This window comes from Sparus aurata, chromosome 5, assembly GCF_900880675.1.
Source record: "Sparus aurata chromosome 5, fSpaAur1.1, whole genome shotgun sequence".
In the NCBI taxonomy this organism is placed as follows: Eukaryota; Metazoa; Chordata; class Actinopteri; order Spariformes; family Sparidae; genus Sparus; species Sparus aurata.
Window position 1 is genome coordinate 11,004,667 of NC_044191.1, and position 13,938 is coordinate 11,018,604.

The 13,938-nt window shown below is 41.8% G+C and overlaps 1 protein-coding gene across 22 annotated transcripts in view; it reads left to right on the forward strand.

Annotated features, from left to right (window-relative positions):
- Positions 1 to 13,938, forward strand: part of trpm3 (transient receptor potential cation channel, subfamily M, member 3) — a 169,645-nt gene that overhangs the window by 105,799 nt on the left and 49,908 nt on the right. For all 22 annotated transcript variants that reach the window (XM_030415794.1, XM_030415774.1, XM_030415778.1 and 19 more), the window contains exons 7-9: positions 897 to 1,071; positions 2,119 to 2,242; positions 12,657 to 12,729. In XM_030415794.1, the coding sequence (XP_030271654.1) occupies positions 897 to 1,071; positions 2,119 to 2,242; positions 12,657 to 12,729 (372 nt within the window). The remainder of the gene's footprint in view (positions 1 to 896; positions 1,072 to 2,118; positions 2,243 to 12,656; positions 12,730 to 13,938) is intronic.

Sequence of the window (13,938 nt, forward strand, 5' to 3'; positions counted from 1 at the left end):
TGTGTAGAGGATGAAAAAGGAGTGGCTGTATTGGAAGGGAAGCTGGAGAGAGTGAGACAGGAAGTGAGACAGAGGGCAGAATGAGGGAAGGGCTTAGAAAATGGATTGCACTGAGACCACTAAAAAGGGAAAGAACACAGGGGGTAAGAGAGAATGAGACTCATGGTGTCTTAAAGGTGATGTTCAGTGGTATAATGAGAAATAGAGTACAGAAAGGCAACCAGAAGAGGAGAAGGGAGCAACACAAGCAAGATTAAGGCAGGAAACTCCTTTGAGAGTTTGGCAGTAACTTTAATATCTACAGTAGCTTCTCTTGTACATAGTCTTGCCATGTGCAAAACAGCCCACCTGCTTAATATGCATAATTTCCCTAAATAGCCTATGATTAGCAGGCAAGGAGCCAGTTTTTTGTGTGGAACAGCAGGGGGTTTATCAGTGAAACACACACACATCTCTCTCTCTCTCTTTTTCTCCCTCTCTCTCTCTCTCTCTCTCGCTCTCTCTCTCTCTCTCACACACACACACACACACACACACATACTCGTCCATGCCAGGGGAACAGAGCACAAAGCACAAAGTGGGTTGGTTATTTTTGGTACAGGCATTTTTTTAAACCCTTTCTACCATAATTAGAAAGCATATCGTGTCTTGACAATACAGTCAAGAGATGTCACAGGTGTCGCATCTGCACCTTGATAAAAAAATTTGGATTCAATGATCAAGTCTTGCTGATGGGATGAAGCCTAGTTAATGACTCTCTTCCTTTTGTTTTTTTCTATCCTTTGCTTCCCTTCTCCTTCTTCACATTTCTAACCCTGTTGTTCATCCCTGTTTTCCTCTCTACAATCACACTGCACCCCCTGTGTCTGCTGCTCCCCGCTTGTTTTCTTGTGCAGGCATTGGTCAGGGTGTGCCAGTGGTGGCTCTCATCGTTGAAGGAGGCCCGAATGTGATCTCAATTGTGCTGGAGTACCTCAGGGACACACCTCCCGTCCCTGTGGTGGTGTGTGATGGCAGTGGAAGAGCGTCAGACATCTTGGCCTTCGGACACAAATATTCTGAGGAGGGAGGGTATGCGCTCACATGTGCTAATAAAAATTGTATCTGTGGTGAAAAATCAGTTATGCTGTGTAAAATGTCTTTCTAAGATAAAGGGCCGTACACACCGAGAAGGATCACTATAACAATAACTATAAAGATAATGATGTGAGCATGCAAACTGATGAACAATAACATTGTTGGCAGTTTTGGAAAATAGATATTAATGACCTGCTGTATGTTGCACAAAGAAGCTAAAAAAAAAAAAATCCATAGAAAGACACGGTTTTGCGAAAATTCTTCAAAGGTGAGGTGTTAGGAATATCCAGCTCTCTGTTACACGAGTTGGCGTGTTTTGAAGACAATTTTTATTCAAAACGTTGGCTGAATCAACATCAGTTATCTTTAGATTGTTATAAAGGACATTATAACAAACTTAAAAGACTTAATACACGTTATATACATGTATGTTAAGTTGTATAAATATTCAAGACTGAGTTACAAGAGAAGCTAAAATGTGTTTCCACTCACTACTGCAACATTATTGTGTCGGAAAATGTTCCCCAAATCAAGTGATGGCCCTGTAAATTCAGATGGATTCTGATCTGCTGTCAGTGCTTCTATTGTCTGTCCCTCTGAAAGCGATCCGAACGACATTGTCGTTATAGTTGTGGTGCTGTTGTCTAGTGTGGACTGCCCTTAAATCTGCAGATAATATACTAGGATAAAAGCTTGAAGTGATGCAAGTCTGCAACTTTTTCTGAAATGTGCTGATGCATTGCTTTAATAACAAGCAGTAAACATTTTGGGTTATGGGTTCTCATGAGTCACACATTGAGTTTAGACATGTTTTTACAGCCTCATATATCCAGTTACAGATAAATGTAAACCTGCAGAATCACAACTCACCAAGGACTCAGAGAAAGTAATGCTGAGAGCCGCAGTCAACCTTGTTTTCACTTACTGGAAAACAAATAAAATATTTCTGCTTCCCCCTCACCATTTTCTTCCCCTTGCCTCTATACGACCACCTTCCTGAGTCTGTCTTTTTTTTAATTCCGCACATCTCTGCCTCTGCAGCATAATTAACGAGTCTCTAAGAGACCAGTTGCTGGTGACCATCCAGAAGACTTTCACCTACAGCCGCACACAGGCCCAACATCTGTTCATCATCCTCATGGAGTGCATGAAGAAGAAGGAGCTGGTGAGTGTCACTTCAACACATGTGCACGGACACATCCCAGGTATCACACAAGCACAAATTTGTCCAGGTGTGAGTGTATTTGAAGAAGCAGAGAAAGCAAAGATATGAGCAGTATCTACACAAAACACTGTAGAAGAAGAGACCTACATAGAGGGATGCACATACACACTTTCTCTCTCTCTCACACACGCACACACCATTAAACCACTAATAACACCAATATCACATTTCACTAATGCTTTGATGTCTCTGCTGTATAAGGAAAAAATGAAAAATATGTGAGGGAGTAACAAAATGGATTTGTCAAATGAAGCTTGCTCATCATGAAACTTTTATTGAAGCAATTATTACCCCATCTTTTATGCATGGCGTGTAATGTTAAGTGGATGTAAATGTATTCAGGTGACGTTCAGGACCAAATGGCCTCCACCTTGAGAGTCTTTGCCCCTCTGGCAGTGGTTAACTGAAGCAAAAACGTCTTGTCAACTGGGGACTGTCACAGACATCCCTCTCCCCTAGGGGACAGTCTCAGTCCCTTTGGAGCACTGTCAGTCACACAAGATCAACTCATATTAATGCTGTTAAACGCTGTCTGTGTAGAGGTGACGTGTATTTACGTGCATGATTAAATGTTTGTTTATCATGGTACATTTTAACACAGTAGCAGGGTGCGCAATGCTTGCGATCCAAAGACTTTGCCACAGCAGTGCATGCAGTGCACATGCAAACACCCACACACAACCCTACACTCATTCACAAGATAATAGTGGCGCACATCCCCTATGCTGGAAACAAACAGCTAGCAGCTTTTACGGTATCAGAGCTCTGCAGCATCTTAGACTTATTTACTACTCTGCTCTACTGCTCTCGCCTCAACTCACTTTGAACATAGCATACGATGTCTTTCGTAAGGAGGGGAATACTTGCCAGATCTGTGACTGCCGGCACTGCTGGCTGCCAGAGGCATTTCCAAAACAAATTTGTAATTAGTTGCATAAACATCTAAGCCTCATTTAATCACGACTTTCGGACTACCAGTGCTAAACTAGAATATGGTTTTGCATCTGTTTGGGCTTTGAGACACCAATGTCGGGGCCACTGGTGAGCATCTGTGGCCTTGTTGCGATGTGTTGCGCTCCGTTTGTACCAGTTGACCCTTGTTGGCTGCTTTTTGGCCGATTGAGAGTGTAGAACCGGTGGTGGTAACCAAGAATTCACCTATATAGCATATTTTCTCCTTGTTTTTTCACTTCTGCATCTTCACTAGGTCCATTTGCAACATTTGCTCTGACGAATTTGTTATTTAAATTGGTAATATTAGCGAGAGCGGTGTCAAAGAACGCTGATTTATCCTAACAAACCAGTCCTGAGTCTTCTGGTTTCCCTTTTCAAATGGCGAATACAGACTACCACTACCCTGTGGTATTTCCTCTCATGCAACCACAGAACGTAATAGCTGGTTGGTCTGCTTCAGTCTTTGCGGTATGTTCAAATGCAGCTTTTTGGCCGAGACGCAGTCCACATGAGACGACCCAACAGTAGGCCTTCACCACAGCTAGTTCTATGATGTTGGTTTGGTGCATCTGTTAGATTTTAAATTACACCACGGTCTTCTCTGTTTGTAAAGATGCTGTAGGTTAATTATTTTCGTTGTTTGTCAGTTATTATGACAATTTTAACACAATGATTAACCCAAAAGACAAATACAGAAACATGCACACACTTAGTGCACATTATATTTGCGGGCAGCCCAGCATTGGTCATGGTTGTGCAGCGTGAAAGTGGATTGATTGCATCCTCAGTGGGGTTCCAGTGGCTGACTGATGCTCACACTGATGGATCTTCTGAACACAATACACCAGAGCAGAACAATGGGGTGTGAATCATTCAGCAGGAGCAGCTGTAGAGGCCAGATAATCAGATGCTGCCTCTCTCCAAACTCCCAAAACTGTTAGCTCTACTACATACTGAAGCTGAGCACTGAGAGTGTGTTTTTGGACCATTATAAAAGTCCACCAAACCTGCTTGACCCTGACATTAATATTTCTGCATTTTATTGGCCAGTTAGGATTGGAATATGGATTAGAATCCATTTACTGCCAGTGAAGTATAATATAACTTCATGTAGTATGTATGAATGTGAAAATAAATAGTCATCTGTGGCTTATAACTTGAACAATGCCATAAAACATTTACCCAGATATAAAACTTTGAACTCCCTGATGAGTAGACACAATCTTCCTACTTCCTTCTCTTTGAACACAGACTGCAGTTATTAATGTCCTTGCACCGTGCAGAGAATCTTAAAGTTGATTATATTTGTGGGAGAAAGAGAGATGGATGTCTCACCTCTCTGCTGTCTGGCGCCTCTCCTGTTTATCAGGCTGATAGGCATCACGGGGGTTCCTGGCTCTTGATCTTACTCCACGATCAGCCACAGATTTGAGCGTGTATGTGTGTGCGATTGGAAGTTAGGTAGTTACTGTGAGAGAGGAAGAGGAAATAAGAATGAGCAAAAGAGATCTCCAGAAACACTCTTGTCATGTTCCGCTCAAGACCCTAAAGTGGACCGAACACATTACACTATGTGGTTCACTGATTTTGTTGGAGAATATGTAAATGTTGGCCTAATACTGAGATCAGTGATAAGCAATAATCCTGTTTGGACTCCTGTTTCATTTTACTCTGAGGAAGCTTCCTCTTTTTTTCTAATATGATATATATGTGTGTTAAAGTTGCTCTCTTGATCTCTAATCAGACTGAACCACTTTTCAAATCTCAAACATTTCAATACTGCAGGGCAACTGTGTAAGAGCAGTGCATCCCTTTTGAGACAGACTGACTGAATAAAGCATGTCATTGCCCACCTATTCGCTGCTTCATCCTGCTATCTACTTGTACTGTTTTCCATAAATCCATCGCTACTTGAAAAAACAACAACCTCCAAGCTAGCAGTTTACACGCTGAATCTGGTGAGTTACTCTCACGCTAACCTGTTCGCTAACCGCACCAACATAAACAAGTGAGCATCTATTACCTTTTCTTTTTCAGGGATTTAGCCATTTCTTTGTCAGGCATCCCCTCCACGCGTGCAAACAAGTTTCCCCCGACACTATTTTGCACGGACACTGTCGCTGCATCCTGGGTCAAGTGCCGGCAAAGAAAATTCTGATTTGTTTAAAGACATGCAAAACAGCGAGCCAGAGCATATTTCCTTTATATCTTATAGTTTTATCCTCCATGTTTGCTGTTTACCTGTACGGATATTGAGAATGGGCGCGCAGATCTTGAGCTTATTCATTTCTTTATCTCAAGAAAACGAGCATTACTGTGACTGTAGTGACTGATTTTAGCGGAAAATGTTGAATCAATAATGGGTAATCCATAATTAATCAGTACATCAGACTGTACTTCAATCAAGGTCTAACTGTCTTTCTGTTAAAGATAACATTCAGATCAGTCCTCATCATTTAAAAAAAGGGTAGCCCCGCAGCAGTGATTTTACTAATCACTGAAATGCATGCAATTGTCTTGTTCAGTAATAAATTGACAGTCATGGCAGTGATGAAGGATGAATTCAGCTGTGACCAAATGAACCAAAACCTAATTTTTGAGTTTTCCATGATTATCCTGTGATCTCAAGAAAACAAAAGTTGTTTTCACATGATTAATTATCCTGATATCTCAAGAAATTGTCCTTTTGTTTCCTCATCTTGTTCTTGGCTTCTGTAACACCAGATTTATAAATGTGTTTGTTATCCCCACAATAAGGACAAACACAGTGAACAACTGTTTACTTTTGGTTTTGGTTTTCCCTCAGCACTGCCACAAAGGTATTCCTGAGACAGCTGCCAACTACTTTGCACAAACTAAAATAACAAACTGACAAGTCCCGGGTCCACAGAGTATCATTAACAGGGCACTGATAAAAATCTTATAACCTGCGAGATTATTGTGTTTTATTCATACATACTGTATGAGTGTAGCTCCTAACGCATCCCTGCTGACCCGTAGAATTATATAACTTTAAAACTGCTGCGCATGAATGATGAGAAACTGGAGATGAAAAATTGAGGACACAGCTGGGGAATTGGTGAGATACTTTTATATATTCTGTCACATGTGAAAGCTTGATGCAATAGCACTACAATCATGTTCATGTATCTCTTCAGATGTCTTGAGTGTAACTTCTGCTTAGTCTAGATGTTGCAGTGATACTATTTTACCTTTGTAGTATCTTCCACACTACCCAGAAGCAATTACAGAAACCTACGTTTTTTATCGCCAAGTAGTGTCAAATCCATATTAACACTCAAGTCAAGAGTAGGGTACCGAGAGAGTTGCGTTGGCAGGCAGGAAATGCAGGTTTACCCTGGGTCAGTGCAGTGGTCTGAAATGGGTAAGTGTGTGACAGAGAGAGAGACAATGAGAGTGTGTTTGTCTGTGTGCCAGTACGCCTGTGTTTTTTTTTTTTTTTTGGCTGTGCAGCAGGAAAGCCAGAGAGTGGGAGGAAAAGAGAGAGTAAAGGTGACTGGTTGGGGAAATGTGTGTGTGTGTGTGTGTGTGTGTGTGTGTGTGTGTGTGTGTGTGTGTGTGTGTGTGTGTGTGTGTGTGTGTGTGTGTGTGTGTGTGTGTGTGTGTGTAAAGACCAAGGAAAGGCTGTGCCTTGCTTTTTCCCTTATTTTCAGTTTGTTGGTTTATTCATGTGGACATTTTGTGCTTCAGTTATTTCCCTGTTGTCTCTGCTTTCTTTATCGTTCTCAGGACTATTTATGTTTTATATGGAGAGGCAATAAACTTGCACTCCTTAATGCATTCTCACTGAAGTGTATATATATATTTGCACCTCTGTGTTCTATGTTTGTATCTTTGTTTTACCAGGTGGAACGAGCCTTATGCCCTTTTTTGCAGTAATATTTTTGATTTCAAAGTGCTGCTTTTTAAATAAATTACTGGGTAGCTGGTTAGGTGGTAGATTATAAAACTAAGAAGTCCTCTTTGCAGCTAGAAACAGTCACCCCAATTAACTACTTTATAATTTAAATTGTTGTAATTTCAAAGTGTGCTGGCTCATCCCGCTGTAAGAAAAATCTCTTATGATAGATGGCATGTTATTAGGTTCCAAGGAGGAAGGAGGGGAAATAATTGCGAAGCTAATCAATGAATAATGTGCTAGCTCTTGAGTTTTATAGAAGAGTAGCAGATGTAGTGTATAGAATATATAGATAATGTGTGATATACTGTAAGTAACATGAAAAGGAATACTTATGAAAGCAGAGGCCACATTTGCATCAATTTGTTAAGATGATCAGGGTAATTATCTTCCTCATACTTTTGCATCACTTATCTTCTTTCTTTTATCTCTTCTGCACAAAGGTGGAACATTTTCATATGAATGTCAAACAAGTATATTCAAAAGACTACAGGCTACGTGAGAAATATCACAAAAGGCCTTTGTCGGGTAGCTCTTTTTTGCAAAAAATGTGTGAATTCAATTCTAGGGGTAATTAAAAGAGAAGTTCCTCTCTCCCTCCCCCTCCTCTTCTGTGAGGGAGGGATGCAAGATGACAGTTCTGGTATCTCCCAGTTTGGTATGAATAATTGAGTGTAGAATAGTCCTTATATGTTTAATTCGGATTAAATATTGAGGAGGAACCACCAACCCGCAGTTTCCCTCCACCTCCCCTGACAAGAGAGACCAAGAACGAGTGGGAGGACGACAGGGAGAGCAAAAGAGTGACTTAAATGGCCCATGAGAGAGAGAGAGTGAGGGAGCTTGTGACAGGCAGATGAGGGGAGAGAGAGAGAGGGAGGGATGGAGGAAATGAGACAAGAAGTAAGAGAGAGGGAAAACAGATTTGGTTTGGGGAAAGAGTAAAATGTGAAAATGGGGTGCAGTAAAGAGTTTAAGCCACAAAGAGATAAATATGCTGGAAGAAGAGATAATTCCTTGATAATCAGCAGGGCAGTGTATCAGTTCATTTCCGTCTTTCCTCTGGGTTTTTCCATAATGATGACAGAAAGTAACAAATATACATATGTTATGTTTAACTTCAGACAGATAAAACCACCCGCAGATCTTTATCAAATCTGAACTGCTACACACTGTGTATTGTTTATATTTATGGATATAATGTATCTATATCGATATGGGGGGGGGCTTGTGTGTGTGGAGTCTGCCATTTGTCTTGCATGTATGTGTAGCAACATCAGCAGGGTCTTTGCCTGTTAAATGAAGATGCATGCTTTCCAATCAGCTTGGCTCAATGCAGCGTGAAGAGCAGTTTTCTGATCCTCTAAGCATGTAGCTCAGCGTCTCTGAAGATGCCGGAATCCTCCGACGGAATCCAGTCGCTCTGTGAGACACGGCGCTGCTCTTTGTCTTTCATATCTTACATCCGTCTTCAATTTGTTGACACTAAATCTCCCTCCTTCTGTCTTCCCCTTCCTCTTTCCTGCTGTCTTCTGTCGGTCCTCCAGATTCCTGCCTCCTCTTGTTTCCCCCCTCCTTATCGTTACCGTTCTCCTCCTCTCTCCTCATTCCTTGTCATCAGAGGGATGGAGTGCAACAGACACGAGTCACTGATCTGTCTCTTGCATGCTGACCCCTGAAGTGAAGGCTGTTAGTGTAGAGGCAGAGGAAGGTCAAAAAATACATTCAGCATTTAAAGACATTTTGTGCTACATTAACAAATCATGAGATGAACTCAAACACTGAAGCATTGGAAATGTAATGTACAACAGATGGGTTTTAAAAAAAAGACAAACTAAAGATGTCTGCTCACAAGAAGTACTTGAGAGCACCTTTGTTCAATATGATAAAAACAGATAGAGAGAAGCCATCTGTTTACCTTTGCACACACCTAGAGATGACTCTGTGGGATCGTTGGGATTAAATTAACAACCTTGTGTTGTCATAGCGGTTGTGTTGCTTAGCCTCCTCTGTGTTACAGAGCCTTCATGAAAACATATCCACAGGGTCACCTTGGAGGTGTGATTGGAGGAAGGGAAGATGGGGGAAGAAGCAGGGAGGAAGTGGGTAAGGATGGAAGGGGCAGGGAGAGTGGCATGGCAGTGGGACACTGATGTAAGAATAGTGGTTGTTGGTAGGAGGGCAGAAAGATGATGGGTGGAAGAAACAGAGTGGAGGTACAGGGGGAGAAGCCTGGAGGGAGAGGGGAGAATAGAAACTATGGAGAAATTCTTCTGTAATCATCAAATTTCCTCTATCACACCGCCATCCATCTTTAGTCCTTAAGGCAGCCTAGAGCCGTGTGTGTATGTGTTTTCTTTCTGCTATAATGAAAACTACAGGGTGTAAAAAGCAAGTGGCTGGAAAAGGAACCTGCACTGATTGGTTGAAATTAGTGCTTGCACATGAACACCCCCTAAAAAATTATACCTATTTGCCCCTTCTCTCTCTCTCTCTCTCTCTCTCTCTCTCTCTCTCTCTCTCTCACTCACTCACTCTCTTCTCTCTCTCTCTCTCTCTCTCTCTCAATCACTCACTCACTCACTCACTCACTCACTCTCTCTCACTCACTCACTCACTCACTCACTCACTCTCTCTCTCTCTCTCTCTCTCTCTCACTCACTCACTCACTCACTCACTCACTCTCCCTCTCTCTCTCTCTCTCCTATCTTTCTCTTCCTCTCTCTCTCTCTCACACTCTCAACAAAACAAGATCTTGTTGATCTTGTTAGAAAGCTCTGCATGCATATAGCTTGACCCTTTAGAGTCAGCGTGGGAGCGCACCCAATGCCAGTCACTCTCTCTGAGGTTGAGAGATGTTATAATGTTGGAAGTTTATTTGAAATGTGGCCACAGTTTTAATGAGGTAAATGTATGTCATGTAGTGATTGCTGTGAGCAAAAAGCTATTGTTTCGGACTGCTTTGAATGCACCATTTCCAACAGGTTTTCCTACTTTGACAAAGATCTGATGACATTTGTGTATTGGTTTTCTGCTTCAGGCACAACACGCTGGTTTTGTCATAGACGGGGCAAAACTAGAATTTCAACTTTGATATGATACCATGAAAAATATAGATAGTTGAAACCATGTTCGATAACATTGGGAAATTGTGCCCTTTGTGTTAAACACAAAGGCATCTAAGTTAATTCAGTGGGTGGAGGCGGGCCCATGTGTGTACTGCAGCGTGGTGTGTGTCTCAACTCGCTGTCAAAGGGAAGAGAGAGCATGAAATCGCAGCTGACTTGTCGTTGCTAATAACCGCTAACTTTTAATATTTTTACTGTGCCAACGTGAGTTGTTGGTGTTCGGAAATATATGTAAGACAAGAGATGAAGTTCACTGAGGAATTTCATACAAAACTAAGTGGGACGTAACCATTGTTTACTGGAATTCATGCCACTATTCAAACAGGGTCAAAAGATTATAAGCATACAAATTACATTTAGCAGACGCTTTTGTCAAAAGCGACTTACAGTAATTCATACATTGATGGCGGTGGCTGCCATGCAAGGTGCCGACCAGCACATCAGCTTGTAGCTCCTGCTGGTAAGATAGAAATACTGACGCTCTCGGACTGTAGATCGAGTCAGCAGTCATCAGAAAGTGTCGGTATTTGACAAGTTGGGAATGAGACTCAAAAATCAACTACCATCTTACCAATAGAAGCTGTAAGGAGGGATGGAGCTTAAATGGTCGGTTTCCGATAGAGTACGAACTGAGGAGGCCATTATAAGATAAACAAGAATTTTTTTTTAAAGCGTTGAATAATGCAAAACCACTCCAGTCAAGTTCCAGAATAAAAATATAAAGCTAAAAATGAGCATAATAGGTCCCCTTTAGACGCACACACACACGCGCGCGTGCACGGTTCGATCAGTGTGTTGCATGTGTGTCCCTCAGATGGTTCCTTAAGTGTGATGTTAACATCTTTTAGAGTGAAGGCAAAGATGCATTCTAGCAAATGATAATCTAGCAACTAGCCACTCCATTTAAAAACACCTACACACACACACACAAAGTTCTTCAAGCTATAACTTAGCTTGAAGAACAACATGAAATTACACACTACACCAGCGACTTATTGGACTCCCTACTCATGAAGGCCTTAATCGATACTTAACATCTCATTGCACTCCTATTTCACATAGAGAATGAGCTTCTGATTACACAGGCTGATAGTGACCGCCACTCACAAATTGGCACAAGCACACTCAGATGCTGTCCTTACTAGTGATTGCATTTGCAATGCATGGAACAGGTCTAAGGTGTTACATCATGTCTCACTCCTCATTTCCCTCTCAGGGAGGAGCCAACATGTCATCGGCATGTGGTGTGCAAATGATGAATGACGCAACATTATAGATACTGTAAATCATCAGTGTGAATTGAATTGCTGCTGTGCATTTAGAATGTGTGAAAAAAGAGGGAGCGATAAAGAGAGAGAGAGAGAGGAGGGTTAGGCTTCAAGATTGCAACATCGCCCAAGGGAAAGCAGCAGCAGTGGCAGCAAAGCCTGCAGATTCCAGGAGCTCCATGAAATGAAGCCATTTAGAGGGGGGAGATGGGCTGCAGGGAGAAGAGGGTGGTGGGAGGAGATGAATGGGTGGATGGAAGGATTAGAGGAATAGCTTGTCAGGCATTCTGAACACGCATTCTCTCGTACACGGCTCCCACAAGGTGCCCTTCACACATGCACACATACGCGCATGTCTGCCCACACATCATGTTAGCATCAGTATGTGTACATGCGCTTGTTATATTTGACCAAAAAAAGAATAAAAAATCCACACTCGCTGCCCCACTTCTCTGATTTCCCTCTCAGCGGACGTTGGCTTTCATCCATTGCACCATTAGTTCATCTCACGCGGAGGTCTAAAAATGCAGCTGAGAGACACATCAGACTCCACAGTAGAAGACCTAAACTGAGAGTTAAATATTTTTCATAAATCCTAATCCCAAAAAATGTTGAAAAAAAAGAAAAAGAACAAAATATCACTTGGTAATGGAGAGCACCATTAATTATACTAAGTTGATTTCTGTCTTTGTCATGTTTTACTACCTCAGTTGCCTTCTCAGCAAATCCCTTCATTCCCGCCTCACAGTGAACATGCTGTTTGAGAGAGTTTTCTGGTGTTCACTGCACAAGACACAAGAGGAAACAGCAGAGATTCTGGAGAGGAGATACAGCACATTACATCAGAGCAGTACCGCTCCTCTGCTCTCCTCTCAGCGCCTCACCTCACCTCGCCTCTATCCTGCGAATGAGAACACTTTTACTCAGGCTGTGAATTTTGTAGTATAAGCCTTGACATCAATCAATCAAAAACACTATAAGTTAATAGAGTAAATTCACTTTCAAACTGTTTGGCTTGAATATAATTAATTCACCTGTCTGTCACTCTTTGTTCCCTGCTCTCGGTCTCTCCCCTTGTCTCTCAGATAACAGTTTTCCGGATGGGCTCGGAGGGTCATCAGGATATTGACCTCGCCATCCTCACTGCATTACTCAAAGGTGGGTGTATGCATTTGTGTGTGTGTGTGTGTGTGTGTGTGTGTGTGTGTGTGGGTGTGCGTGCGTGTGTGTGTGTGGGTGTGTCCGTGCATGTATGTGTCTGTCGGAGCATGGATGTACAGTAAAATCATTTCATTTCAGTGTCTCTCTCCAGGGATGTTGTTATTCGGTGAGGTTCTGTTCATAAAAGAAGGATGATATCGTTTCAGAAAACTTTCCTCTCACTGTCCCAGTTTAGGTGTATATGTTAAGTCTGTTCATGTTTTTTTGTTTTTTTTTTTCATTTTTGGAGATCAGTGGCACAGGAATAAATCCGACAGCTCTGGGTTTTTTTCTATCTTAAAGCTCCATTAAGTAATTTTTGACCTCTGCAGGGCTGGGAGACTCAACAAACTTGAGCTTATCAAACAATTGCTTTCTTACAGTTTAAGCAGAAACAGTGTTGTGAGCATATAATATTCCTCTTTTCACTGCCTGTTCTATAAAGTCATCTATCCACTGCCAAAAAAATTTCTTTCTCTTTGAGGCTAACTATTTTAACCACCCTTGAAAACTACAACATGCTGTTATTCAAATTGAGTTTTTGAATGGAAGACGTTTTTATGATATGGCTTAAAACATTTGGAAAGAGGAACTAACAATATCAACAGAATATGAAGAATTACAGTCTTGATGTTGATAATGCAACATCACTTCATGTGGCAAAATTGAAGTTGATTTTCAAGTTTACATTACTTCCTACATCAAACACTGCCGTCCACTCACCGGCCGCACTCACACAACTCATTGTTTTTTATTGCTAATAGGCCTATGTCACTATCTTAGTACTATCTTCTAGTATATTTTCGCTTGCAGCAAACACATTTAAACGTTTGTCTAATCTTTTTACACGCGCTAGCCGTGGTGCTGAAATCCCCACTTCCAGCCGCACTCGCACAATTCTGAAATAAACTGTGGCCCATGGGTGCGATCTGCCGGGGAATGACCCCACTTCACCCAGGCGCGAGCCTGCAGCCCCCGCTCCTGCTGACAACAGACCGGGGGAGAAAACAGGCATTCCTTTGCTCAGAACCTATATCAGGCTGTGTCTGAATATGCACGAAGATCGGTATAACGCATTGGAGCAATTTTCATACAATTTCGGATATTTAGCATGATAAAGTAATTTCAATTCAACATAGCCATTTGTCCAGCTGAAGCATAATGAGC